This window comes from Myodes glareolus, chromosome 21 (genome assembly GCF_982192425.1).
Source record: "Myodes glareolus chromosome 21, mMyoGla1.1, whole genome shotgun sequence".
In the NCBI taxonomy this organism is placed as follows: domain Eukaryota; kingdom Metazoa; phylum Chordata; class Mammalia; order Rodentia; family Cricetidae; genus Myodes; species Myodes glareolus.
Window position 1 is genome coordinate 64,501,462 of NC_142046.1, and position 27,125 is coordinate 64,528,586.

Below are 27,125 nucleotides of genomic sequence, written 5' to 3' on the forward strand. Positions count from 1 at the left end.
GGGTGGAGTGAAGAAATGAGTACTGATCCGATTAGGAAGCCTCTCATAGTCCCACTCCATTAGCCCGCGCGGGCGGGGAAGGGGGGCAGATATTGAGCGCTATCCTTAATCACTTTACAAGTCAAGGGTCTTACAAGGCTTGAGATAATAGAATGAGGATCGACTTTCCTTTCTAGTGTAGAGAAAGGAAACCTGAGTCAGGAAGATGAGTTGTGTGAAGTTAGGGGCGAGAAGGGAGGGCTACAAAATTCTGTGTTTGGGAACTGGATCTCTTTTAGATAAAGAGATCTTAAACACATAACATGCGGGGAAAAGCTACCCCACTTCACACTGTGTCCCTCAATCTGAATTTATCCACGTGGGATGGCCAAGTCGCTTGTGCTCCCAGGAAGGCTCAGGTGTAACAGGAAGCCTCTTCAGTCCGCCAACGGTTCCCTTCGTGCTGCCCGCGCTCTATGGTGCTGTAATCAGCGTAGGCTTAGGGAAAGCAGTCCAGGGCGGTTTCCTCTCTAGGCAGTCATCTCGGTGGCGCTGGGGTAAAATTGCGTCAGTTTCGTCTAAGTCTGAATCGGGACCGGCCCCTCATTTACAAGGTCATGAATAATTACGTGCGAGCTGTGCTTGTTTTGCGTGCGGTGCGCTGGACTCCGCCTCAGCTCCGGCTTCCCACTCCCGGACCCCTACATGAATATTCATGAGCTGGCTGGAGGCGTGGTACTGGGCGGGGCTAGGGGAGGGGCCTCGGGGCTTGCATTGGCTCGGTCCCGCGGTGACGGTGGCGGCGGCGGTGGCGGTAGCAGCGGTCACTGGCGTCGGGGTGCCTAGCTGAGCGGAGCCCGTCCCGGGGGAGCGCGTGAGTGCGGTGGCGGCGCCCGGAGGGGGCGGGGTCCGGGGATGGGGGCGGGGAGGGGCATGGAAAAAACTGGGCGCCTAGCAGCCCGGATCTCATGTTGGGGCGGCGGCAGCAGGGGGGGGGGCGGTCACCAGGAAAGTTTGCGAGGGCCTGGGGCGCTGGGGACGCGGGGGCGCTGCGGAGCTGGCGCGTGTGTGCGGGGGTGGAGGGCACTCGTTCCGGGAGCCAGAAGAAAGCGGGGAGAGGCGAGGGTGGGGCGGGGCCGGGGGCGGGCCGAGCGGCTCGAGGGATCCCCCCCCCCCCCCGCCCCTGCCCTCTCTGGTCCCCTTTCCCGGCTCCCATGGCACGCCCCCAGCCACCCCAAGCAACCCCCACGGTCCGCGTCGCCAGTCCTCGGTCTGCTCCTTCGTGGGCTGCCTGGCATCTCGCGCTGTCCTCGGCTGCTGCCGCCCCCTCCTCTCCGCCCTCGCCTGCTCCTCCTCTTCGGCTAGCCGCTCGCTGTCCGTAAGCTCCCCACGGAGGCCCTCCAAGCAGCCCCTTGCCCTGAGCTGTTCCGTCTTCCTGCTGGCCCTCCCTCTTCCCACACTTGACCCTCTTGGTCGCACTAGTCGCACGTCCAGCGGGAGACCTTTAGGGACGACCCTGCCTGCCCTTAGGGTGCTTGCCCAGGGCTGAGGCTACCCAGCTCCTTCCCATCCTTTGGGGACAGCCTTTACTCCCAGTGCTGTCTGGCTCGCCTAGATCATTAAGGGTGCGGAGTTCTTGAGGCACTGCGATTCTGCAGTTTGTGGCCATGGCCTTGGTTTCTTGGGGCTCCTGGCTGGGGCCTCTCTACTGTAGCCACGTCCCCTGTTGGGGACTCGAGCCTGTTTTCCTCTCTGCAGCCCCTTATAACCGCAGAGGTGTCCATCAAGCCTGCAGGTGAGAGAGGGTTTCTGTTCTGGACTGTGTTTTTTTTTTTTTTTTTTTTTTTTTCTGTTTCTAACCACCCACACCACATCCCTTGTAATGATGTTCAAGGACAAGGAAACAATCTTGTGTATTTTTAATTTTATTTTTTCCTGTCATTTTCCCCCCACCCCCCACGCGTTATTCTCCCACATACCAGGGATACAGACCATGGTAATTGGCTGATCAGAGATTGACATTGTCAGAGTTTCTCTTCATGCCCTCTTTAAAATAAGCTGGGACAGGGTCAAGGACGATAGGGGTGTCTTTTGCAAAGACTGGGCACCACAGGTCGTTTTAGAACTGAGAGCTGTCTTCTCAGACCAGCTGGAGTGGGAGCCGGACTTTAAGGTTGCAACACGGGGAGGGTTGGAGAGGGTTGGGTTCCCCTCCAGGGCTGTGTGCATTCCACACAGGGCTGTGTGAGGCAGCTTCCCCCTTGCTTTTGAACCAGAGGGGCAGTGCTCCAGAGCCTGAGGGGGTCTTGTGGGTGGGAGGGTGCTTCAGCTGCCAAGGTGGGAACTGAGGAGGTGGAGTGCCAGAGGAACCGGTGACTTGGGTTGAAGGAATGGTCTAGGAATGCAGCCTAGGGTAGGGGGAGAGGTATAGGTGGTTACCAAGGGCACTGAATGTAAGTCACGTTAATAGTGGCCAACTGTTACTTATCATTTCCCTGCTTGGAATTTTGCATGCATTGTCTGGCTTGAAACTCAAGTCTTAATGCCGTCTTTTCAGATAGGGAAAAGTCACACAGTTCTAAAGTGGTATGCCTGCTTAGCGGTTAAATCTTACAATATTGGATCCAAAAGTTCTGTGACAGGTTACTACTGTGTAGTTATCATCTGGTTTAATTTCTTCTAGTCACCCAAAACTCCTTCAGTCTGTCTCCAGGCTAGTGATCCACACACATTTCCATTTCACAGGCTGTCCAGATCCCTCCCTGACTGTCCTGGAAGGCAGAACCCTGGGGAGTTTTCCTCCAAGTCAACCCCCCCCCCCCCCCATGTAATCAAGCCCAGTCCGTTCTCCCTGCCCATCCTGGGCTGACTCCTCCTTCCCTTTGGCTAGGCCCTGGAAATCCAGTGGGAGGCCATTGCTATGGTAACAGGACTAGGCCCTGGCTTTACCTCATCAAATTCCAAGCTGAAGCCAAAACGATTGAGAAATTAAAGGGAAAAAAATGTATTCCAGATGTTTACTTTTTATTTCTTATTTCCCAGTGTTTGGATGAGACAACTCTGAGAGGAGGAGGAGGGGGGTGCAGGGATGTGGAAGGAGAATGGGGGAGAGGGGGGGTAGGGAGCCACTCCCAGCCATAGGGGGAGGGAGGAGACTGGGAAGAGGGGGGCCGGCAGTGGGGCGGAGCCCCAGGTTGGGGAGGAGCGGGTTTTTCCCGTCTCCCCTGAGGTGATTCCCGAGACTAGAGACTTTCTGGCCCTCTTGCCCCGCCTGGAGTGTACATACCTCTAGTGGGGCTGCCTGACCAAGAGGGGTGTCTTGAAGACTGTAAGTAGGATGTCACAGGAGGGAGCTCGGGGGTGGTGTGAGAGTGGAGGTCGCTCTCTGATGCTCCCCGTCTTTGAGGTTCGAAGCCAGGAGCTGGAGAGCTGTAGTAAGGATGTGGCTGTGGGGACCTTCCGCACCCCTCCTGTGGGGACCTCCTCGACGTCCTCCTGGACTTAGTTCTCTGTCTTCCTGTCCCACACAGCCTGGGTCAGAAATAGACTTCCTCGGCTAAGCCTGTTGCCTCGCCCAGCCCCTTTCCTTCTCCGCCTCCCCCTTTCCTGGGTCTTAAGCCACCCCAACTTCTTTCTCGAACAGGGTCCGCCGCCTGTGATGAAAGTCCGGGAAACCACTGCCATGGCTTCCCCACTGCCCCAGGAGATGGGGGAGGAGATGGCGCCTGCTGGCTCTGAGCCAGGTACCAATGGGTGATGGGTGCAGGGTGGGGCCGGTGACTGGAAGGGTTGGGAGGGCAGAGGCTGCACCCCTGTGCCGTCCTGCCAGGTAACTGAGTGACAGCTGTGTTCGGTGAGAGGCAGCAAGGGTGGAGTGAGGGCCTTGGGAGCTGGGAGAGTGAACCGGAGCTCCGGAGGGCATGGACGCAGAATCTTTAAGATGGGTCCAGTAACTTTGAGAAGGAGACACTGAGGCAGAGGAGAAATAGAGTGCATTTCTTTCTCCTTGTCTAGACTTTTTTTTTTTTTTTAATGCTTAGCTGAATGAGTGGGTGATACGGGATTCTATTACAGAAGGGTTGTGGCCGTGAGTAATCTCCGAGGTCTTTTATTTGGCATTAGAGTGCCTTCTATACAAGGTAGATTTCTGTCTTTTTTTTTTTCTCTTCCTGTGGCAGATTTACTTCTGTTTGACATAAGTCAATAGTAAGTTTGCATTCCTGATCACGAATCACATGACACTGAGGAGGTGGCCTGAGAGTGTGCAGGCGGGGGGGGGGGGGGGGCTCACTTAGGGTAAAATCTTCACTGTGGAAATACGGTCCATAGGGCCCTATAAAGAAATAGGGCTACACTGGGTACCCGGGCTGACTGCTTGGTGGGCCCAGACAGATGAATATACTCATTTGCTCATTCATTTATTTGATAGGCGTCTGTGCTAGGTGTAAAACAGGGTGCTAGAGAATTCAGGTGCTATAGCACCCACAAATAGCTTGAGCTTTTAAGAGGGGGAAACGGGTGACCATGAAATGAGTTTGGAGAAGGTAGGCTGCGTCTGGGATGTGAAGAATCGAGGCAGGTTTTCATGGAACAAACAGCGCATACTTGAACCAAGAAGCAGGAGTCACAGACATTTCTATTTCACGATTCTCCTGACAATTCCAATGAATCCTTCCGTTTGATAGGTGACCCTCGGGCTAAACCACCTGTCAAGCCCAAGCCCCGAACCTTGCCCAGTAAGCCAGCTCTGCCCGCCAAGCCCAGCCTCCTGGTTCCTGTTGGGCCTCGGCCTCCTCGGGGTCCCCTGGCAGAGCTGCCTTCTGCCCGGAAGATGAACATGCTGGCAGGCCCCCAGCCCTATGGTGTTAGCAAGCGTCCCCTCCCGTTTGCACCAAGACCTGCAACTGAGGCACCTGCCGTAGAAGTGACCCAAGATTTCGGGAAGGAGGATGCTGGGAAAGAAGACCTACCCCCCTTAACACCCCCAGCTCGGTGTGCTGCCCTGGCCGGTGTGCGGAAGGCCCCTGCCCCCTTCCGTCCTTCCTCCGAGCGGTTTGCTTCCAGTACTGTAGAAGAGATCTTGGCCAAGATGGAGCAGCCTCGGAAGGACATCCCTGCTAGCCCTGACCGCCTCTGGGGCTCCCGCCTCACTTTTAACCATGACGGAAGCTCTCGATATGGCCCCAGGACCTATGGTACCCCTGGACCCAGAGAGGATGATAAGATCACTGGCAAAGGACAGTCCCTAGAGGGGACAACGAAGTCTCCAGTGGAGTCCCAGGAAGAACCGAGCAAGACTCCTGAGGAGAGGTAAGGGCTGAGGAGAGGCAAGAAGTCTTGAAGGGGCCAGGGAGCAAGTGAACTCCAGTTAATTAGGTGAATGTGGGTCAACCGGTCTCAACCTCAGAGTATCTCTGTAGCAAATGGTGATGTTATTGTGCTCGCTCTTGCTCTCTCTCTTTTTCTCTCTCTGCATGTGTACGTGTGTGCATGCACAGTGCTGGGGATTGAACCCAGGGCCTTGGGCAGGTGCTTTATCACTGAGCTACAACCCCAGCCAACCATAATTCTCTTCATAGAGTGGATGCGTGGTGTGCCAGAGGTGGTATTCAGTAGGTCAGTGTGTAGTCCACAGAATGCACCCATACCCATGCTCCTTGGAAGAAGGGACTGTTCGGTCTGTTTTAGAGACTGAACAACCGAGGCTCCAAGGTGACTTCCTCCAGCCTTTCAGTTTGAATGCCAGTGTATACGATTCTAAAACCTGTGATCTTAGCTGCTCGCTCTCACGATCTGTAGGGCACAGCCTTAGCCAATGAGGATCGTGCTGGGAGTGAGTAGACAGTAACAGGTCTAATGCAGTTTCAGCTAATTTCTGCATAGAGATGTCTTCCATTTAGAGACTTTTTCCCATGGTGTATTTCTTATCCATAGCTGCCCTGCATGTAAAGGAAACCTGGTTGGGAGGTGCTTCTTGGGTTAGTAGCCATGGCATGGGCAGGAGGTGAGGGATTTGGCTACCCAAGACTGGAGAGAACACCAGCCTCAAGCCTGCATTGTTAGTCCCATTGGTTGCCTTCTCTCTCCCACTGTGGAGGCCAGACCTGTTGTGGTCTGGGCTGAGCCAGTAGCTGAAGGAAGGCCCTGCCCTGCCCTGCCCTGCCCTGCCCTGCCCTGCCCTGCCCTGCCCTACCCTGCCCTACCCTACCCTCCAGCTTTCCCTTCTCTCACCTGAAAACACCTGGTGGTTGGGCTGGGACATTAACCTTTGCATATCCAGGACCAGGGCTGCTGGGACACCATGCTACTCCCAGCCTGGATTCCTCCTTCCATCCATGCAGGGTTCAGTCTTGGAAACCCCCACTCCCACCCCCTTACAGTCATTCAAGAAATATCAGTAGGGCTGCCAGGACTAGCTACATTCTAGCCACAGAAGAAACTTAACCCCTTAGGGACTAGGAGAGGGAGATACTGTCTCCTTAGGAACCCCTGAGTGGTCTGGGGCCATGTGATGTTCCTAAAAGGGAGAGGGATTTTAACCTGTGTGTGCAGGAAGGGAAGGAAGTTATGTCCTGGGCATTTTCTCTCTGGGCATCACCTAGCTTCCTTACCCCAGGTGGTTCCAGGCCAACCTCAGGAATAAATCCTGAGGTGTTTAACTTCGGGTACTGTTAAAATTGCTTTGGGGGATACCTCCTCCCCCTTTTCTGTTTTGTGACAGACTTCAACATTCCTTATCTCCCCTCTGTCTCCCTTCCTCTCAGGAGCATCACTTCTAGCCCAGCAATGAACGGGGACCTGGCTAAGCCGACCAGCTCTGAGCCACCTGCTGATGTGAGTTGTCTTTGTGTCGTGACCACAGTTGTGGTAGAGCAGACGAGTCGTCTGAGATCACCTCTTATGCTCTCAGAGTTTAGATGGGGAAACTGAGGCCCATGGACTTGCCCAGAGACTGGCTTCCAAGACTCAGATTTATTTATTTATTTTTTTAAAAAACTCCCAGCCACTGTTCCTGGTCATCAAGGTGTCTATGCATGGTTGATCATGAGGTTAGGGCAGTACTCATGATACCCACAGCACTGACCAAGCCTCTACTGTGTGTTGAGCATGTCCTAGGAACATTAGTTCATTTAGTCCTTTTGGCACCTCTAGCTAGCAGGCCTTGCAAGCCCCTTCTGAGAGTGCCAGGACTCGGGCTAAGTAACTCACGTGACCTGAGGCAGGACCTGAAGTGTCTGACTCTCGAATCCCACCTGGCCATACTGCTACTCCTGGATTCAGAAAGAGGAAAGTCTGGGCTTCCTGTTCATTCCTTCTTCTCTCCGATGAAGCCTAATTTCCTGAGCAAACCATGTTAAAAATGGCCCTTGCCTGGAGAGCCGTTGTCAGCCAGAGACTGTCCCACGTGCCCGGGAATGGAACTCTGGGTCTGTGTAATGGCATGCTATGTGTTAGGACATCAGGGAACAAACTGTGCATTGTGCTGCTGTAAGGCCCTCACCTTCCAACGGGAGCCAGTCAGGCAGTAGGCTAGACGACCTGTAAACTGGCAGGCACACAAGGTGGGAAGGTCACCTGCGGTGAGGATAGCAGGAAGTCGGGAAGTCCTCACTTCATAGGTCAGGGGGTGAGCCTGTGAAGTTCGAGGAACAGCCTGCTTGGCAGAGGACTCGGCAAACACAGCAGCAAAGAAGCCAGAGGTCTGGGAATGCAGGAGAGGAGGACTGGATAGTAGTGAGGACCATGAGGCAGTAGTACTAGATGGCAGAGGCTTGGAGGCCTCTGAGGACTTTGACTTGAGCAAGGAGAAGCTACCACCGAGCAGTCTGAAGTCAGAGAAAGCTGTGTCTGATGACGTAGTTGGGAAGACGTCTTGCTTTCTTGGATAAGGGGCTGCAGGGAAGTCGGAACAGCAGCAGAGATCAGAGAGATGATGTTAATGGATTGGATCCTAGAGGCAGCTGTGAGAGCTGGCGAGAAGTAGTCGGATCTGGACTGAAATCTGTAGGTGATAAAGAGGGCATGTCCAGAGTCTCTGGAGGAGGGATGGAGGGAGCACGCAGCATCCAGGAATACCCCAAGGCGTGTGGCCTTAGCAACTGGAAGGATGAGGTTCCTGCGTCCTAAGATGGGGACTTTTAAAGGCAAAGCATAACTGGGAGACATATGAGGAGGTGACTTTTGGGTTTGTTGAGATCATGATGCTCTTTAGACGTCCAGATGGAAATGTCAGCTGGGTGACCGGGTAGAGTGTGATGACGTTTAGGGGAATGGAGTGTGTTTGCAGGAAGTCTTGGAAGTGACCAGTGTAGAGACAGTGGCTGAGACTGGCTCAGGTCACCAAGGGCGCAGGTGGAGACAGGGAGTACAGTTCCAGGACTTGAACTGGAGTGGGGGCAGCAGCTGCCAGTCCCTCTGTGGGCTTTCCTCTGGTTAGCATCAGTTGGGTTTAGCTACAGGGAGGTCCTCAGTGACCTGGGCAAATAAGTTAGGTGCAAGACACGAAGGAGAAAGCCTCTTTGGAGTGAGTCAGGAGAGGCGGGGCTAGAGGTGCTGTGCATTCCTTCAGGTGCCATACTTTCCGGAAAACAGATGGTAGCTAGAGAGAGATGTGGGGCCCAGAGCGGTCTCTCTCTTTTTCCGTCTCCGTCTCTCTCTTGTTTTCTGCTAAGGCAGAAGAAAATAGAGAGCAGTTGGTGTGCAGTGGGAGGGAAAAATCATCAATGTAGGAGAGAGAAGAGGGGTTGGCCTTAGCCTGGAGCAAGGGCACTGGCTGGTCACCGAAGGGGAACCAAGCCCCCAGGCTTCCCGAGGGTACAGAATGTGGGTGTTCTCTTCTGTTCTGAGGGAACCGGAAGCAAGGCCATCAGCTGAGAGGATAGGAAGGAGTTGGAGGTTTGAGGATAGACCTGTAAATACGTTATTTGTGGGGTGAATGGAAAGGAAGTTCGGTAGGGTTGGTAGATACTCGGGAAGCAGCTGGAGGTCAGGGACGAATCTGCTGTCATTGCTGTGTGTTTTTCTCCAGCCACAGCTAACGCCCCAAGAGCCAGGGTTGGCAGAGAACATTTACACAGCTTCGGGCAGTAAGATGGAGGGAGCGAGGGTGCTGAGGATTGTGCTGTACAAACTGTTGGTGGGAGTGCCAGAGAGTAGAGGCCTGGGAGGAGGGACAGGCTGTGAGGAGGAAGTAGGGTGACTGACCCTTGCTTCCCAAGGGGATTGAGGAATGCGAGAGAGCTGGGAACATGAAAAGAACGAGCAGAACAGATAGGAAATGGGAAGGACTGGTGCAGACTTAGAGTTGAGACTGGAGGCGGTGGGGATACAGTTATTGGGAAGGATTGGCGCTAAACGCTTGATCCCAGAAGGATGCAGGGCACTGAATCAAAGTATAGGGAATCAGGATGCTGGAAGACTTGACTCTGCTCTTGAAACACAGAGATTGTAAAAGTGGAGGCTTTCGCTAGTCCAGGGGCTGCCATTTTCAAGGAGTGAGTGGCTGTCAGAAGACTGGCAAAGGGGTGGGGCCTCAGGGTGACAGTTCAAGGGCACCAGTTTGGGAACTAGATTATTGCAGAGAAGGAGAGTGGGGGCGGGGCTTGAAAAGAAATAGAATTCTTCCTAGCACCCAGATGCAGCGGGCAGTGGCATTGGAGGCTAGAGGTCACGACCTCCAGCGGTGGGCACAGAAGTCGGGGCCACTGTCAGCATATCTGGATTCACTTAATCTGCCCGGGCACAAGCAGAGTGTCACAGTGCGGGAGAACCAGGGGCTTAGCGTCGCCATTTCCTTTCTCTGTTCACAGGTGGTAACCACAGTTGGCTTTTTATCTTTAAGATACCCAGGGCCCAGATGTACAAGTCTTGTTTACTCCTTCTTTAACTCTGAGGTGGACAAGACTCTGTAGGAAGGAGGCGTCTGGCTTATGGCAGGCAGTGCTGGGATGACTAGAAGCCATGTGCCTTTGATGACTTCCGTCATTCTTTGCTTGAATCCCCGGCGTTGGGGCTTCCTTGGGTAGTGCTGAGACCCGTGGGCGCACAGAGCAGAGGATGGGACTCCATTCCTCTCTGTGATGGTGCTCTGGGAGATAGATGCTTTGGGTCTGGAATGGACTGGCAGTCCCTTTTGTTCTGAGGCAAGCCTTCCATTCATGCATATCTAGATGGTCAGAGCCCGCCCCCCTTTTCTTCTTCCATTTATAAAACCTGCAGCCTCTTGGAGAAGATGCTTAGGTGAGCCTTGGCGTGGGGTTTGAACCACTGAAGTATAAGACTGCCGCCAGGTGAACAGAGCTGGGTACCTTTTCTGGGCAGATGACCCGGTGGGAGAGCCCTGCGTGAATTCACCTCCTGGGCCTTTCCCAGCTGACCCGAGGTGTGCGTGAGCTTGGACCCAACTGAGGAGTGACTGACAGCTCTTGATCTTTCTCTTGTAGGTTTCCAAGACCTGGATCACCCCCAGTTCAGACCCCATTTCAGAGCACAGAGGCTGTACCAGCACCGTCCTCACTGCTGACGTCTCTGTCCCGGCCTCCGCCCCGGCCTCCGTCCCAACCTCCGAGTCTCCTAGGCTTTCAAGCCACCAAAGTAGTCCCCACCATTCTCAGTTTTCAGGAACCCCGAGTCCTGCAGCTTCTGAGGCTGCCGTTTGCCCCCATGTGACTCCAGCATCTTCCAGTGCAACCTTACCTGATGAGCATCCCTGCCATTCCCCTAGCTCAGAGCTGCCTTCTGAGGCAGCCCCAGCGACCTTCAGACCCAGTAGCTCTCCTGTGGAGACAGTCTCAGGGCACCATAGCCCAGAGCAGCCCCCAGCTGTCTTGACTCAACCCCTGATCGAGGAGGCTGAGCTGACAGACCTTACACGAACGTTCCCATGTGGGGAGGAGGCAGTAGCCAGGGGTCGCACAGAGCCCTGTCCCAGCAGCCTGGCTCAGCGCCGATTCTCAGAAGGGGTGCTTCGGCCACCTAACCAGGACCAAGAGAAGCTGGGGGGCTCGCTGGTCGCTCTGCCTCAAGACCAGGGGAGCCAGTCAGCCTTAGATCGTCCCTTTGGAAGTGGGACGGAGTCTAACTGGAGCTTGTCACAGTCATTTGAGTGGACCTTCCCCACGAAGCCCTCAGGTCTGGGTGTGTGGCGGCTGGATTCCCCACCCCCATCTCCCATTACTGAAGCCAGCGAAGCTGCGGAGGCTGCTGAAGCCGGCAGTTGGCCTGTCTCTGCCAGGGAAGAAGGAGTGTCCCAGCTGGGACCAGGAGCCCCGTCGTCTCCAGAGAGTCCCGAGAGACCTATTTCTGGGGTTCAGGGAAGTGATCCAGGTGTCTCCCTACCCCAGAGAGATGATGTAGAGAGTCAGCCTCCGGCCCCGGCTGTTCTTTCCTCTACACCCTTACTGCAGGCCGAGGAGGGCTATGAGGACCAGGAGCCACCGGCAGGGCGGGAGTCTCCCATCGCTTTGGCCACCAGGGAAGCAGCCCTGCCTGTCCTTGAGCCAGTTCTGGGACAGCAGCAGCCGACATCACCTGACCAACCCTGCATCCTCTTTGTACCTGATGTACCTGATCCTGGGCAGGCACTGCCTTCTGAGGAGGAGGTGGTCACCCTAGGCTGGGCAGAGACCACCCAACCCAGGACGGAGGCTCAGGACCCATGTAGGGTGTCCCCAGAACCGACAGGCCCTGAGAGCAGTTCTCGCTGGCTGGATGATCTTCTGGCATCACCACCGCCCAACTCCGGCAGTGCCAGGCGGGCAGCTGGATCTGAGCTAAAGGATATTCAGTCATCAAACACCTGCTCGGAGGTAAGGAGGATGTGGGGAGGAAGGAGGCATCAGGGCTAGGGTTTGGGCAGACTTCATTCTCTTAACATGGGTCCTACGGAGTAGAAGATAGCTGTGGACCCAAATCCCATATTTCTGCAGTTGATATCAGAGCCATATAGGGCAGTGCTTACGGTTTAGCTGTTTGCGTTCTGATCCTGACACCAGCATGCACTAACTGAGCAGTCTTAGGAGCGAACCTTAATTGTAAGCTTTGTCCTTTTATAGAGATGTGTGTGTGTGGGCATCTCTGTCCACCCTTTTTTTTTTTTTAAAGATTTATTTATTGTATACAACATTTTGCCTCCATTTATGCCTGCACGCCAGAAGAGGGCGCCAGATCTCATCACAGATGGTTGTGAGCCACCATGTGGTTGCTGGGAATTGAACTCAGGATCTCTAAGAGCAGTCAGTGCTCTTAACCGCTGAGCCATCTCTCCAGCCCTGTCCACCTTTTTTTCAAGACAGGGTCTCACTGTGCCCTGCAGTTCACCCATTTACCTAGGCCTGCCAGCCGGCCAGTGAACTCCCGTGAACTCCTGGCATCCTCCTGTCACTGCCTCTCCATCTCAGGGATTGTAGACACACGCCCCTGTGCCCAGCTCTTTTGGGTACTGGGGAATCTAAATTTGGGTGCCGATGCTTGTGCTGTCAACACTTTCCCGATGTCGCCTTCTCCCCTGCTACCGTGTTTGCCTGTAGTGAAGTGGAGAAAAAGCGCAGGCCCTGCAGAGCCTTTGCGGAGTAGCCAGCCTGATATTCCTGGGAGTATTATACAAGGGAGCGCTGTGTAGACTGTGGGGGCCTGGGTTCATCTGACAGCAGAGCTGTGTTACCTGGGCTCAGCGGCTCTACCTACTCCTTGCCCAGGTGTAACCGTGAGTCAGATGCCTTTCTACCGTCTGCCTCAGAGTCTGTGTATGTAAAGTGGTGATGCCTGTGATTGGCTGGACCGCAGAGAGCCAGAAGACTCAATGAGTTGGGACATGTAAAAGTTCTGGGACTAGTGTTAGTGTTGGGCTCATTATAAATAGTTTATGAGCGTTGGCTTTACAACTGGAATTACCGTTGAGTTCAAGATCTGTTTTGTAGACCGGCCGCTGAAGCCCGGAAGAAGTGGTGTCCTGTACAAGTTACCCAGCAAGTCGGTAGCTGGGCCTAAGCCAGGACCAGCCCAGTTGTCGGCTCACTGCCTTTTCTCATGCCAGGCTGCCTCTGCATTGAAGGGCTAGGGATCCAGGTGGCTTTTGAGACAGATTTTTCAATCCTGGACTGGACTGGTTGGGGTGGAGCTGGAGGCAGGGAGGAGCCCCCGGAGGCCCTCTGGAGTTTTGGAGGAGGAGGGAGGAGGAAGGGGTTAACAGCGCACTGACTCCTGCGGTAGGTGTGTCTGTCCCAGGATGTGAGTGACTCAATTGGCTTCTGGGCGGGGCTGCCAGAACTGCAGCTGCTCCCAGGGCAGGAGCAGGGCCAGGGCAGGCGGGAGCCAGAGCCGTCGGACAGGTCCTGGCTAGGGGAGCAGCCTAGCCCTGTCCTGGTACCTGGCTCACCCAGCAGCCCCAGGGTGGTCAGTAGGGGGATGTGGGGCATGGCCTGCTCCGGGGAGAGGGAAGCCAGTATGTCTGTCCTGGAACGGCTGCTGGCCAACGCGGCACTGAGGGACGAGGCTGGCAGGCTCCGAAGCCCTGAGCCCCAAGCCCGCCCGCCCTCTGGGGTGAGTCAGGGAAAGTTGGGTGGGGGTGCAGGGAGCCTTGTGCCCTGAGTTTTCTGGGCTGGCTGAGGGCGGAGTCTTCCTGGGGAAAGCTGTGCAGAGAGGGGAAGAAGGGCCTGGGTGCTCACGGGGGCTGGAAGAGCTCTGGGTGGTGCTTTGCAAGGTAAGTTGCAGATCCGTTGCCCTTCACCGATGGTGTGCCCCCTCATCCCAGTCACGCATTTAGGCCTCTCCTTCAGGCAGGGTTTCTCCTGGCAGCTAGCCAGGTCTTACCCAAGGGCTGTAAACATGATCACAGGACTGTTTAACTGAGTGTCCATGTGTGCCAGGCTGTTTAAATGCTCCTGACTGGTCCCTTCACGCAAGTCACGTGGAGTAGGAATTATCTGTTTAAGGTTGAGGATCCTTAGGCCCAGAGTAGTTAAGTGATTTACTCAAGGTCACACAGCTGAAATCTGGGCAGCTTTCTTCTGCCACAACGGGGCTCTGAAGCACTAGGTAGCCATCTTTCTCAAATTGGGTTGGCTCCTCAATTAACTCTAAGCATTCTTTCTCTTCCCTCCCGCTCCTGTTTCCCAGGGACTCCTTGGCTGGGCACAGAAAGACCTGCAGAGTGAATTCGGGGTTGCAGCCGACTCACACCCCAGCAGTTTTGGCCCTTCTAGCTGGTCTCAGGATGCTTCTCAGAACTACAGCCTAGGAGGCCGGAGCCCTGGTGGAGACCCAAGCCTGGGGAATAGAGACTGGAGCAGCAAGTGTGGGCAAGGGTCCGGGCCGGGGGGCACTAGGGAGTGGGCCGGTAGATGCAGCCTTGGCCAAGAGGTGATAGGAGCCAGCGGCGGCCAGGATGAGAGTGAGGTGTCTGTCCATGAATGGACAGTGGGAAAGCCAGCCCAGCTTAGCGCTCAGGGTCCAGAGTCTGATGCACAGGAGTGGGAATTCAGGAAGAGGGACTCACAGGGCACTTACTCCAGCCGTGACATAGAGCTCCAGGACCAGGAGTTTGGGAAGAGAGATTCCTTGGGATCTTTCAGCACCCGAGATGCAAGCCTTCCAGACTGGGAGTTTGGGAAGAGAGATGCAGATGAGAAGCGTCAAGAACTGGGGATGAAGGACCTCTCCAGTGGCTATAGCAGCCACGATGCTGAGAAGCAGGACCGGGAGTTTGAGAAGCGAGATTCTGTACCTGACATCCGTGGCAGCCCGGCCACAGCCCAGCAAGACCAGGAGTTCGGGAAGAGTTCTTGGCTACAGGATTACAGTGGCGGCTCAAGGGCTCTCAGCTTACAGGACAGAGGATTCGGGCCACGCACCCTGAGCTCCGGGTTCAGCCCTGAAGAAGCTCAGCAGCAGGATGAGGAGTTTGAGAAGAAGATCCCAAGTGGCGAAGACGGGTTCCACAAGGCCAGCAGGGACATGGGCCAACTGGAGGAAGGAGAATCTGGGGACCTGCTGAACCCCAGCACACCGAAGTTGCAAGATGGAGCCATCAGGCAGAAAGACCAGGGCAACTGGCAAGATGGTGGTTCCAGCCAGGAGATCACAGGGCTGCAGGGGAGAATTCAGGCAGGAGGAAGTCAGAGCCCCAGCAACGTGGACTCGGAAGACACAGAGAGAGGGCAGCGAGGCTGGGCTGGGGAGTTCGGCCTTGGTGTTGCAGGCCAGTCGGAGGCAGCGTTTAGTCCCGGGAATCAGGATTGGAGCAGGGAGCTGTGCGTGGAGGCTCCGGGGAGTGGCTATAAGTTTGGCATCATTGGCGACGACAGAGTGAGTGGACCTGGCCTCAGCCCTTCCGAGAAGATGGGAAGTGGCCACTTTGTGCCTCCTGGGGAGACAAAGGCCGCGGGGGCTCTGGACTGGAGTGACCAGCTAGGTCTCAGGAACTTGGAAGTGTCTAGCTGTGTGAGTTCCGGGCACCCAAGCGAGGCTGGAGAGAATGTTGTGGGTCAGATGGGCTGGTCAGCCAACCTGGGCTTGAACAATGGGGATCTGACCCGTCATTTGGGCACTGGAGGTTCTGAAGAGCCAAGGGGAATGGGAGTTGGGGAGAAGAACTGGACTTCTGACAGTGAGGTGAGGAGCAGGGATTTGTCAGGACAGGGAGAGAGAGGAGGGCACAGCCAGGCCAGGGAGAGTGGTGTGGGGCAGCCCGACTGGTCAGGTGTGGAAGCTGGAGAGTTCCTTAAGTTGAGAGAGCGAGGAGTTGGACAGGCAGATTGGACACCTGATCTTGGATTGAGAAACGTGGCCCCGGGGGCAGGCTGCAGCCCTGGAGAGCCCAGGGAACTTGGGGTGGGTCAGGTAGACTGGAGTGACAGCCTAGGTCGGAGGGATTTGGAGGTGTCCTGTGACCTAGAGTCGGGAGGTTCTCGGGGCTGTGGAGTTGGCCAGATGAACTGGACCCAGGACTTGGGATTCCGGAACCTCAATCTCTGTGGGGCCCCAAGTGAAGTTAGGGAGTGTGGGGTGGGGAGAGTGGGCCCTGGCCTAGAGCTAGATCCTAAGAATAGTGGCAGTTTGTCCCCTGGTTTGGAGAATGAAGACCCCTTGGAGACCAGGGAGCTGGGGGTCGGTGAAACAAGTGGTCCAGACACGCAGGACGAAGGCAGCTCATCACCTTCCTTGGAGACCCATCCTGAAGACACTGGAATGGACACAGGAGAAGCTCCAGGCTTAGCCAGGTAAGGCACTCCATCCGGGGACCGGGAGGGAGCACACAATTGCTCTTCAAATGAGGGACTCCTGTTAGGAGGGAAAGGCAGTTTTCCCTGTGGACTGTAGTGGGAAGGGGAGTCCTCTAGGGCTGTGAATGTCAGCTTCACATTTTACATTTTGCGTTAAACTTGGAAACACAAAACTTAGATACGTCCTTTCTTGTGGGATGAATGTAAAACTTGAGGTACTATTTTGCAACTCATGTTTTGGGCTGACTTATGACTGTCTCGAGGAAGTGGAATCTGCCACATCTTTGGTGGTTTCTGGTGAGTTGTGTGTGAGTGTGTGCACGTGCGTGCGTGTGCAAGTGCACTTGTGTGTGGGAGCACACATATACAAGCCTCTGTGCTTATGGCATGACTACCTCTGCTAGTATTTCTTTCACTGTGTTTTGGGACAAGTTCTCTTACTGCTCCGAAACTTGCCAAGTAGGCTACGCTGGCAGGGCCAGTCAGTCAGTCCGCCCCAGGGGTACCCTGTCTGTCTCTGCTTCCCCAGTGCTGGGATGGCAAACGTTACCAAATAATCTGTCTTCCTGGTCTGGTTTCTGGTGAGCTCTGATGCCAAATGAGCTTGCGTAGGTAGCGGAGGGCAACCCGTGGGTGGTGACTCTGGTTGTCTGGCCAAGGGGCGGGGACTAAATGACCTAACCTGCCCTGTCATGGAGCCCAGAAGAGCAGTGGTCAAAGGATCTGAAGGTGTTGAGAGCCAAGCCCCAGCCCTGTGATCTTGACCCCAACCCCTCCTTCCCTTCTTCCCTCTTTATATTTTGAGGCAGGGTCTTTCTGTGTAGGCTTGGCTGATCTCAGACTCTCTGTGTAGGCCAGGCTGACCTCTAATTCAGAGATCACATTGCTTCTGTTTCCCAAGTGCTGGAATTAAAGGGGTACTGCCTGGAGAAGAGGACTTTTCTTGGGGGCAGGCTGGTAAGATGGATGCTCTAAAGCCAACAGAAGTGATGTCACACCTGGAGGGGAGGGCATGAGAAAGACATGGCGTGTCTCCCGTTGATACTTTCGCCCACCGGGATGTGGCTTTCTTCTCTTTCCCTTTTCCAGTTCCCGAGTGGGAGCTTCCCACTAGGCATGTGGGAAGGGAAGGGGAGGGAGGTGTTGGTGGGGGTTGTTCTCGTTGGAAGGGCAGATGGCGGTGGGAGGGGAGCTGGAGGGACCAGGAAGGGGCTTGGGAGGCTCTGGGTAGGGGTGAGAGAGACATTTGGCATGGAGGTGGAAGTGGGAGAAAGCATAAGGTTAGGAAGGGAAGCCTTCGGAAGGGTGTTCTCAGGTGACTGGGCTGAGGAGTGTGGGGCAGGGTACAAGGACCGGCAGAGACTGCAGTGGAGTCTGTGTGGGCGGAAATGTGCAGAATTCGATGTTGGTGGGAGGGCCCTGTGATCCTGGACTGGTGTTGGGCTCTGAGCTCCTGTTTCTGCCGGTGAACCTGGTAGTCCAGTCCCGACACAAGGGATCATGGGTTCCGTGCGCCTGTTCTCATTTCTCTTCTTGGGACTCGGCCCTCTTCTTGAGTGTTCAGTGATGCATTGATTTTCACGGCTGCGCTATGCAGCAGGAGAGGACTTGGGTCCTCTTCTCTTGTTAGAGGGAGAGACGGTGTGACCCGCCGAAGGTCCCTGAGGCTTCAGTGTGCCATCCGTGAGGAGTGGGGGTCTGCCCTGCCCCGCTGGGGTTGGCTCCTGAGGAGGGTGAGAGGGGCGATGCTCCCTGCAGGCTGACAGGACAGTGCTAGCGTGAGGATGACTTTGATGGGGAGGCTGCCCGACTCTCCACACCCCAGAGCACCCATGCCTTTCTGGACGTGCTACCATGATCCATCTGGTGTTGTCACCCAAGCTTAGAGTTTATCTGGAATGCAGGCAGCATGTTTCTTGCACAGCTGGAAGGGAAGCATTGTTTGTTGGCTCTTGGGGATGCCATGTTTTCTGATGCATGTCCTAAAGCCAGTCCTGTTTTTGGAAAGAGCTGTGCGCTCTGTGACCATGTATGGGAATGAGTGTGTCTGATAGTGTGTCTAGGACTTGAACCAAGTTTTCCAGACTTCCCTGACTAATGGCCGGCAAGTTGGTGCTGTGAGCATCTGACCAGGGCAGTTGATGCACCTTGAGATGCTTATCTTCTAAAAAAGATTTAGAGAGATCACCTCTGTATCAGGAAGTCCTTAAGAATGGGCCAGAGTAATCTGGGGTGGTCTACTGCTCTGGTCTACTGTCTCTGGGACCTCAGGCTAGAGACCTGAAACAATGGCCTTTTCTCCTCAGATGTCTTTGACCTTACCTTAGGACCCACATCCTCATATGTAAATTTTGAGAATTTACTCCAGGCTTTCTTGGGATTTTTATGAAGAAGCTTAACACATGTAAAGCGATTGATACAAATCCCCCCTCTCCTGTGGTAATTGTTTAAAAAAAAATACTAGTCACCTGCATTTGCATCTGCTTTGCAAATTTGAATGCTGGAGACATTTCTGTTGCGGTCCTCACGTTAAACAAACACAGCCCTGATGGCAATCATTGCTTGGATGGCTGGCAGGAGTAACTATGACAAACTAGGCCGAAGTGGGTGCCCGAGTTGTTCTGGATCAGGGCCCTCTCACCCCAGTGAGCTGGTCCAAGGTCCTCTGTTTTCTGGCCTTTGGGTCACCCCTTGCTCCTGTCCTTTGGACTCAACAATACAAAACCTTCCCAGTCAGTTTGAACTCTTTGTAGGATCCACGAAGACTCAAAGATCAAGTCCAGCTGCCTCTTTTCAGGGATGGAGAAACTGAGGCCCAGAGGGGAAATATGGTTGTGAGTTCCTTTCTGTCCCTGTAGGCCCTAACTTTGTTGTCCTCTCTGAGTTCCTTCCCCGTTTCTCTCTGGTATCAAAACCAACTTTGTCCCTTCAAATGTATCATCCCAACTCTGACCCTGGCGTTCTCTCATTTTAGGTCTTAGAAGCTTAGACACGAGGACATGTTGCAGATTGTCCCCTGTATTTGCATGTGAAGCAGTAGTGGAGGGGAGCGTTGGGCAGAATAGATGGTCCTTAAATTGGGCAGTATACGGGAAAGGTTTAGGTGAGGCATCCTCTCATGCCAGGAGCCTCTGGTCAGAATGACAAGGACCATCGGAGCATGTGTGTTTATCACGCATCAACCACATTGCAGGCACATATTTCTGCCAGGAAGCCCAGTTCTGGGATTTCTTTTGATTCCCATTGAACAGATAAACTGGGGCTTGCATGTGTCGTGCAACTTGAGGCCAAGGCTGGCAAGGGTGCGGGATAGAACCCAAGTCTGTAAGGCCGAGCAGGCTCAGCTCCCAGGTTGTGGATACCCTGCGATCTCAGATGCAGAAGGCAGAGGCTGTTGGGTAGGTGTGCTCTCCATTCCAGAGAGCCCACTCCGCAGGGTCCCTGACGACCTCCTCCCTCAGTGGACAGAGAGTAGATCTTTCTGTCCCTTCTCAGATGGTCCACATCTCTTCAGCTGCCTTGTTGTCCCGGCTGGGTGGGGTCCCGTTGCTCCCCTCTTGCCTCCTCCCTGTCTCTAAGCCGGCTTCAGGGTCAGCTGAGTTTGGCTGCCATCCAGGCTCTTGAGTCCTCTGTCCTGCTGTCCTGTGGCCTCTGCCACCTTTTCCCTGCCTCTCCCTCCCATGCTGCTTTAATTTCCATCTGTCAGCAGCTTATGGAAGGACAGACTGACACATTTCCCCTGCCCTGTCTCATCCTCTTGCTCCGGCTTGACTCACCCTCCTTCTACAGTATCACAGTCACCCAGCAGTCTGGCTCTCAGACATTGCCCGCGAGCCTTCACTACCCCTGCGTGTGTCAGGGTGTGGCTTTGTGTGTGTGTGTGTGTGGGTGTGGTGTGTGGGTGTGACACCCAGCCTGCCCTAGGTGTGTGATGTGTGAGCATGTTTTAGGGAGTGGCAGCTGGACGTGGTGTGGGTGGTGCCATCCTGGCATTTGGGCTGAAGACACGATGCTGTGCTGTAGTCTAAGGTGACTGACCCTGCCTGTCATCCAGCAGGTGTTTGTGTGTTCTCATCTCTGGAACAGAGGAGACACAGAGGCGCCTGAATTGGTCCTTGAGGATCTCCCGGACAGGCAGTGGAGGCAGATACTCAGGACTGAAGGTGGTTGGGGCTGTAGGTTAGAGCTGGCGTAGGCTGGAGTCCATAGCTCTCAGAGCTGAAGAGCTGTGTTAGCAAGACGGCTTCTGAGGATGACGTGGGCTCTGCAGGGCTACCAAAGTGCAGCCGTGGAGAAACGTCCCGGGTGAGGGGAGGGTGCTCCTTGTCCAAGATAGCCGTGTGTTCTGCCCAGGTTCAGTGAGACTGGGGATGCAGGGTGAAGGTGTGAAGGGGCCTAGGATGAGATGGGCCGACTCCTGGCTCACCCCAGTAAGGTGATGTCCCGTCCAGGAGCATGCTCCCGAATGGTGCTGGAGCCACGGTAACTTAGGACAGCAGGAGTAAGTGGGAATATCCTGAGTACTCTGGATGCTGTGCTGACAGGCTTTGGTCTTTGTTTTCTCCCTCGCTAGGGACTCTGTAGAGGAACACAGAGTATTTACAGGCAAAGGGCTTAGGTACAGGTACCTGTTCTAACCCAAAGACCTAAGCCCAAAATCTGAAACTTTAAAAAAAATTCTTTAGATTCTAATTATTTATTTTTATTTTTATTTATTTTTTAAATTTTGATTTGTTGGTTTTTTCTTTCAAGACAGGGTTGCTCTGTGTAGCCCTTGCTGTCTTGAACTCACAGAGATCCGCTTGTCTCTGCCTCCTAAGCACTGAGATTAAAGGCATTTACTACTACTGCCTGGCAGATTTGTTTATTTTTTAATTTTATGTGTATGGGTGGTTCGTTTGCATGTGTAGCTGGGTGCCATGTGCATGCAATGTCTGTGGAAGCCAGAAGAGGGCGTTGGACCCCCTGGAACTAGAATTGGCTGTCGTGAGGGTTCTGGGAATTGAACTCGAGTTCTCTGGAAGAACTTTCAATGTTCTTAGCCACCAAGTCACCTCTCCAGCGCCATAAAGTCTGAGCATGACATCACACAGAAATCCATACCTGCCCCAATGACAGATCACAAGGTACAGATAAACCAAAATTGTCTCAAAATTACCTCATGTCTACACCTGTGAGGTAAATATGAGACACAAAGGAATTTTTTGTTTAGGTTTTGCTATCCACATCACTCCTTTCGGGGCTAGGAAGACAGCTCGGTCAGTAAAGTGTTAACAGACCCGAATTTGGTCCCTGGAACCCATTAGGAGAACTTGATGTGGTACCTTTAACCCCAGTGCTGGGGAGGCAGAGACAGGAAGGCCTCTGGGACTTGAAGAAAGTTCCAGGTCAGTGAAAGGTTCTATCGAAAGGAAAAGGGAGCCGGGCAGGTAAACATGTCTAAGTCAATACTTGACTAGCCAAGTTTGTTCTCTGGAACATTGTAGAAGAAGAGAACTGGCTCCCAAAAGTTATCCTTGGAGATACACGCACGCATGCGTGCTTGCGTGGGCCAGGAATGATGGCTGAGATGGTTCTTTGGCCTCACCACACATGCATTGACCCACAGAGAGATCTCGTTTTATGCATGTGCAAATATTTCAAAACCTTTTAAAACTGGAGCCAAGCATTTTGATAAACAGATGCCCGGCCTGTCGTGTGATGTAAAGCCTTGTCTGGGGCCTTCTGAGTAGCCAAGCAGGTTCAGCCCTTCAGGGAAGAGAACTGCGGTCTCACTGGTTGGTGACTGACCCTGGTTTCTGGCCTGTCTCTTTTGCAGCCCCGGCAGGTGCCTGGCTCGTTCCCCACCTTCTGGCTCCCAGAGCCTTCTGGAGGGGATGATGGCAGCCAGCACCGCAAAGGCACCTACTCAAAGGGAATCAGCTGCTTCAGGCCTCAGGGTTCTGTTGGAGGAAGAAGGAACCATGGCAGGTGCTGGCCAAGGGGAGCCTGAAGAGTCTAGCCGAGACCCTTTGCCTCCCTCGAGGCCTCAGCCTGATGGCGAAGCCAGCCAGGTGGAAGAGGTTGACGGCACCTGGAACCTTACAAGGGGGGCGAGGCAAGATGAGCAGGGGTCAGCCCTGCCCCCCCAGCGGCCTCCCAGAGGACCTCTGCCTAGCTGCCCCAGTGAGGACTTCTCCTTCATAGAGGTCAGTGGAGTCAGTGGAGTGTTGTGGGGTCAGGGTAAGTGGGTGATGGAGTCAACCCCATTCTCAGAGCTTTTCTGAGCGGTTGATTGGAGACAGACACAACCTGAGGTACCTCATGACAATGAAAACCCCTTCTGGGGTCGTGTTGAGGGGCTCCCCTCCTGGGGTTGTGTTGAGGGGTTCCCCTCCTAGGGTGTGTTGAGGGGCTCCCCTCCTGGGGTACGTTGAGGGGCTCCCCTCCTGGGGTGTGGTGATGCAGGACGTGGGTCAGCCATAGCGATGATGTTGGTATTGTTTTGAGCAGGACACTGAGATCCTTGATAGTGCCATGTACCGGAGTCGTGCCAACCTAGGGCGTAAGCGGGGACACCGGGCCCCAGCCATAAGGCCTGGGGGTACCCTGGGCCTGTCAGAGACAGCAGACTCAGATGCTCGGTTGTTCCAAGATTCAACAGGTATGATCAGTGTATTGAATGGAGTCTGTGTCGATTTTGGGGAAGCATCGTGTCTCCCTTGTTGCTCAGTATGTGTTACCTTTTCCTTGACATCTGCAGAGCCAAGGGCTTCCCGGGTGCCATCTTCAGACGAGGAGGTAGCAGAAGAGCCTCAGAGCCGCCGGACACGCATGTCTTTGGGTACCAAAGGGCTGAAAGTTAACCTCTTTCCTGGCCTGAGCCCATCAGCCTTGAAGGTACCATCTGATCATTCAGCACACATACCTGGCCATCTGGCCTGCCAGCCTTGCACCCAGCATTTCCATCCATCTGTCCGTCTGTCCATCCATCCATCCATCTATCCATCCACACACCCACCCGTCCGTCTGTTCATCCATCCTTCCATTCACCCACCCACTAATTTCTCCACCCACCAACCAATCCCTCTATCCATCCACCAATCCGTCTGTCCATCTACCCACATCTGTCCCTCCGTCTGTCCATCCCTTCTGCCATCTCTTCTCTTACTGTGCTAAAGAGGATTCCAGAAGGTTCCCTTTGTTCCTTGCTCAACTTAGTTCAGTGTGCCAAGTTTGATGAAAGAAAGAATGGGATATTCTTTTGTCTCAGCGCCTCCAGTGTATTGTGGGGGTTGTGGGGCGGGCATGGTCCACGCAAATGGGGAGTTCAGCCATGGGCAGGACTGTTCAGTAGAAGGAGTTATTTCCTGACTGCAGCTGGATTTGGGAGGTGGCTCTAGCAGGGTTTCTTCTAAGCAGTTTCTCTTAGCCTCGAGGTTGGTGCAGGAACTGGGGTAGAAAGGACACTGCCTGCAGGAAGGGTAGACAAGTAAAAGCGTAGGTGCAGCAAGTTACCACTCTTCGTTCAGCCTAATTTACTGAATCTTGTCCCTCCAATGTGTTTCTGATGTTCAAGTGTGAGAGGCTCAGCTCTGTGGGAGGCAGATCTTTGACTTCCTGTCTGTGGAGGGGTTCAGGCCTGGTTCTGGGCACTGCACCCTCTTGGTAAAGGCCTGGCCTTCTAAGTCTTACTGCCTGTCCATCCTTCATCTGTGTCCCCCAGGCTAAGCTGCGCTCCCGGAACCGCTCAGCCGAGGAGGGGGAGGCGACAGAGAGCAAATCAAGCCAGAAGGAGTCCTCCGTCCAGCGATCTAAGTCCTGCAAGGTCCCAGGGCTAGGGAAGCCCCTCACATTACCCCCCAAGCCAGAAAAATCCTCAGGGTAAGTCACTGGGTTCTATCTAGGTATCTCCTGAGCTTCAGGTGTTATCTTGAGAAGAGGAAACCCACTTTGCAGAAGTGGAAAACTGAGGTGGAGGACATTGAGCTGTGTCACATTGAATAGGGGTTCCAGGCCTGCAGCTGAGCCCCAGGCTGCCTCTCCTGGCCTGAGGGTAGATCTTCTCACCTTGTGACCTTTGCACTCTGTCTTCCAGGTCAGAAGGATCATCACCCAACTGGCTACAAGCCCTGAAGCTAAAGAAGAAAAAGATCTGATCAGAGGCCAAGGTAAGGCTGGGCTTCTGGACCTGAGTGAGAGTAGGGTCCTGTGTGGAGAGCTTGGGAGGTCCTGAACTCTCCTCTCTCCTGGTCCTTAAGGCTCCCCTCTTTCTGTGAGAGGCTGGAAGGAAGCGGGAGAAACCAAACAGAGACTTGGTTGGGTCCCTTGGCTCCTCTAGGTTTGTTCCTGGGGCTGGAGTAGATCCTGGGATTGAAGAGTGGGAAGCACTTCCATCCTAGCCTGTGCCCCTGTGAGCTGGGCCGGTCCTCCAGCCCCTGCACTTAGCCTAGGCCGGTCATCTTCTAGTCATCCAGCCTCCACAGTTCAGAGCTTCCAAGTATGGGGCTCACATGAGGGAATCAGGATGGCCACGGGGCCTAGGGCGCAAAAGCCTTGTCTCTTCTCTGACCTTTGCCCCCTCTCCCAATTGCAGGTCCTTCCATCTGGCAGTCTCAGGCAGTGCCATTCCTGTGGGGTCCCCAAGTGAGGAGACAGCTGGAGCCCCACTAAGGCTCAGACTGCAGCCCCCTCCCCTCCCCTTCTGAGGAGAGTCTGGGAGGCAAATTTATGCACTTTGTATCACCGTCCCAACTTCTTCCAGCCCGGATTCCCGGACCTTTCCTCTCTTCCCTTTCCCCTCTTCACTTCCTTCTTCAGCTCCCCTTGGGTTTTCTTTTGATACCAATTTATAGCATTTTTTATAAAAGCCTTTGATTTTTGTAATGGGTGAGCCCCACCCCAAACCCCACCCCAAGCCCCACCCCATCCTTCCCGCCAGGTGCCCCACAGAGACCAATGACATTTTACCACTTGAAACAATGAATAAAGTTTTTTGGGAATTGGTGTTGTGCAGGACTGTGGTATGTGGCGGTGCTCGTATCCCCCATTCTGGTGCAGCATTTGGAAAATGCCGCTTCTCCCCTGTGTTGGTGCAGCTTGTCCTTCCTATGACAAAATGGTTAAACAAGCACCTCCAGGGAGGAAACCTTACTTTGTCTTACGGTTTTGTTCTGTTGAGGCAGGGGAGGGCAGGGTAGAACAGAGCAGGGGCGTTATGGTGTCTGGTGCTAGCGGGCATCTCCCTTGTTTCTATCCTACCTGGATCCCAGCCTGTCGGGTACTCCGTGGTCATTCAGGGTGAATCTCCTCCCCAGACACAGGTGTGTGCTGCTGATCTAGACTCTTCTCTAGTCTGTGGCATTAACCATGTACTCTGTGAGCTCACTCAGACTCTGGACATGTCACCTCCTTCCACTCTTTGTCTCTACAGGATGGTGTAGTGGGTTGGTTGCTGATCCAAACACCGCCACCCTGTCTCAATAGCTTGACACAAAAATGTTTATTTTTATGGTCCAGTCTGTCAATGTGGTGACTTGTGCTTCAGTCATTGGAGTCCAAAGTCCTTCCTCTGGTAGGCTGACCGTTCGTAGGGCCTTGGAATCCTGCCAAGCTTCCAGAGGCAGCGGCAGGGAGTCAGTCTTAGTCACCGCGGAGGCCACTGAACCTACTGTATTTTGTTATAGCAGGTTGAATGGCCTCGAAGTAAATTTATTTCTGATGGCTTTGCAGACTGGAAGTCAAATCAGGGTGCCGTCAGATGCCATGACTAGTGAGAAGTTAATTCACGGTGTATAAATGGTACCCTTCCATAGTGTGCAGACACCGTGGAAGTGACCACGCGGCTCCAGGGCTCGTTTACGATCTACGGATCTTATTTATGATGCCTCTTCTCCCAGTCACTTCCCAGAAGGCCCCTTTCTTCCTCACACCGTCAGCGTGGAGGTTAGAATTGCGCCATTTCAGCGACAGACATTCCGGGCTTGCATTTCAGCCACCCAAGGTCTTTTCTCAGTATCACTTAATCAGATGACAGTTCAAGGTGCGCTGTATCCCGAGGCACATCGCTCTCCAGCTGCGAGTCCGTGAAGTCAGACATTTATTATGCTTCCCAAATACACCACAGGACAGTCATGGGCTAGACATTCCCAGTCTAAAGGGAGACGTAGACAAGAAGGCAGGAATAAATCATTCCCAGCATGTCTAGATGAACAGCGTCTAGACACGACATCCTAGACACCGGATGGATGACTGGTCCATGCTAACATCTGCATCACATGATCACTTGACCAGACTCTTGGTGGTGTTTCCTAAACATACCACATCTTCGTGGGCTGTGACCGAGTTTCCGACGGTCTAATCTATCTGGGGAAGGCAGAGCAGAGCAGCAGGGCCCACGGTGTCAGATTTGTCACACAGAATAGACCTGGAAGCAAGGACAGCTGAACCAGAACCAGGTGCAGCCTCCAGATTGCAGAAGCTCCAAGCCTTCAGAATAACCCCTTAATCTGGGAAGAGAGTGCTTGAACCTGTGTGTGTGTTGGCGGTGGCGGTATGTGTGTGTGTGTGTGTGTGTGTGTGTGATACATTTCAGATTAAAAACTACAACTATCTTAAAATTTCATCCTTCAACCCTTTCTATATTTTACTATATGTATTAAGCAAAAGCCAAGTTGTATCTTCAACACTCTGCTTAGGACTTCTTCAGTCAAACACCCCGTCTTTTCGCTTGTGCCCCTGATCAAGCAGCTGTCAGAGGGATTCCTACAACTCTCTGCTCAGGGTTAATTAATTGGCTTGAATGGCTCCCAGAATGAGGGAAGGTCTTCTGCGTTATGATGAGAGATATTACAAAGACCATCAATAAAGAGGGGCACGGTCTGGAGTATGAAGAAGGGGTGGGTGTAAGCCTGCTCTGCTTGCTCCGGCTGCATGGCCATGCTGGCC

General features: G+C 54.0%; 1 protein-coding gene across 2 annotated transcripts; it reads left to right on the plus strand.

The window, feature by feature from the left end:
- The first annotated feature begins 739 nt into the window (after positions 1-739).
- On the plus strand, positions 740-25,184 carry Cnot12 (CCR4-NOT transcription complex subunit 12). 2 transcript variants are annotated; one of them, XM_087900113.1, is made up of 12 exons: positions 740-853; positions 3,623-3,722; positions 4,665-5,289; positions 6,744-6,813; positions 10,422-11,786; positions 14,095-16,196; positions 22,018-22,387; positions 22,692-22,842; positions 22,942-23,078; positions 23,905-24,062; positions 24,277-24,349; positions 24,775-25,184. In XM_087900113.1, the coding sequence occupies exons 2-11, from the start codon at positions 3,638-3,640 to the stop codon at positions 24,335-24,337; spliced, it is 5,124 nt and encodes a 1,707-aa protein (XP_087756239.1). In that variant the 5' UTR covers positions 740-853; positions 3,623-3,637; the 3' UTR covers positions 24,338-24,349; positions 24,775-25,184. The 2 variants fall into 2 exon arrangements, with proteins under 2 accessions (XP_087756239.1, XP_087756240.1); XM_087900114.1 differs by lacking the exon at positions 740-853 and adding an exon at positions 1,392-1,774.
- Positions 25,185-27,125: the final 1,941 nt, after the last annotated feature.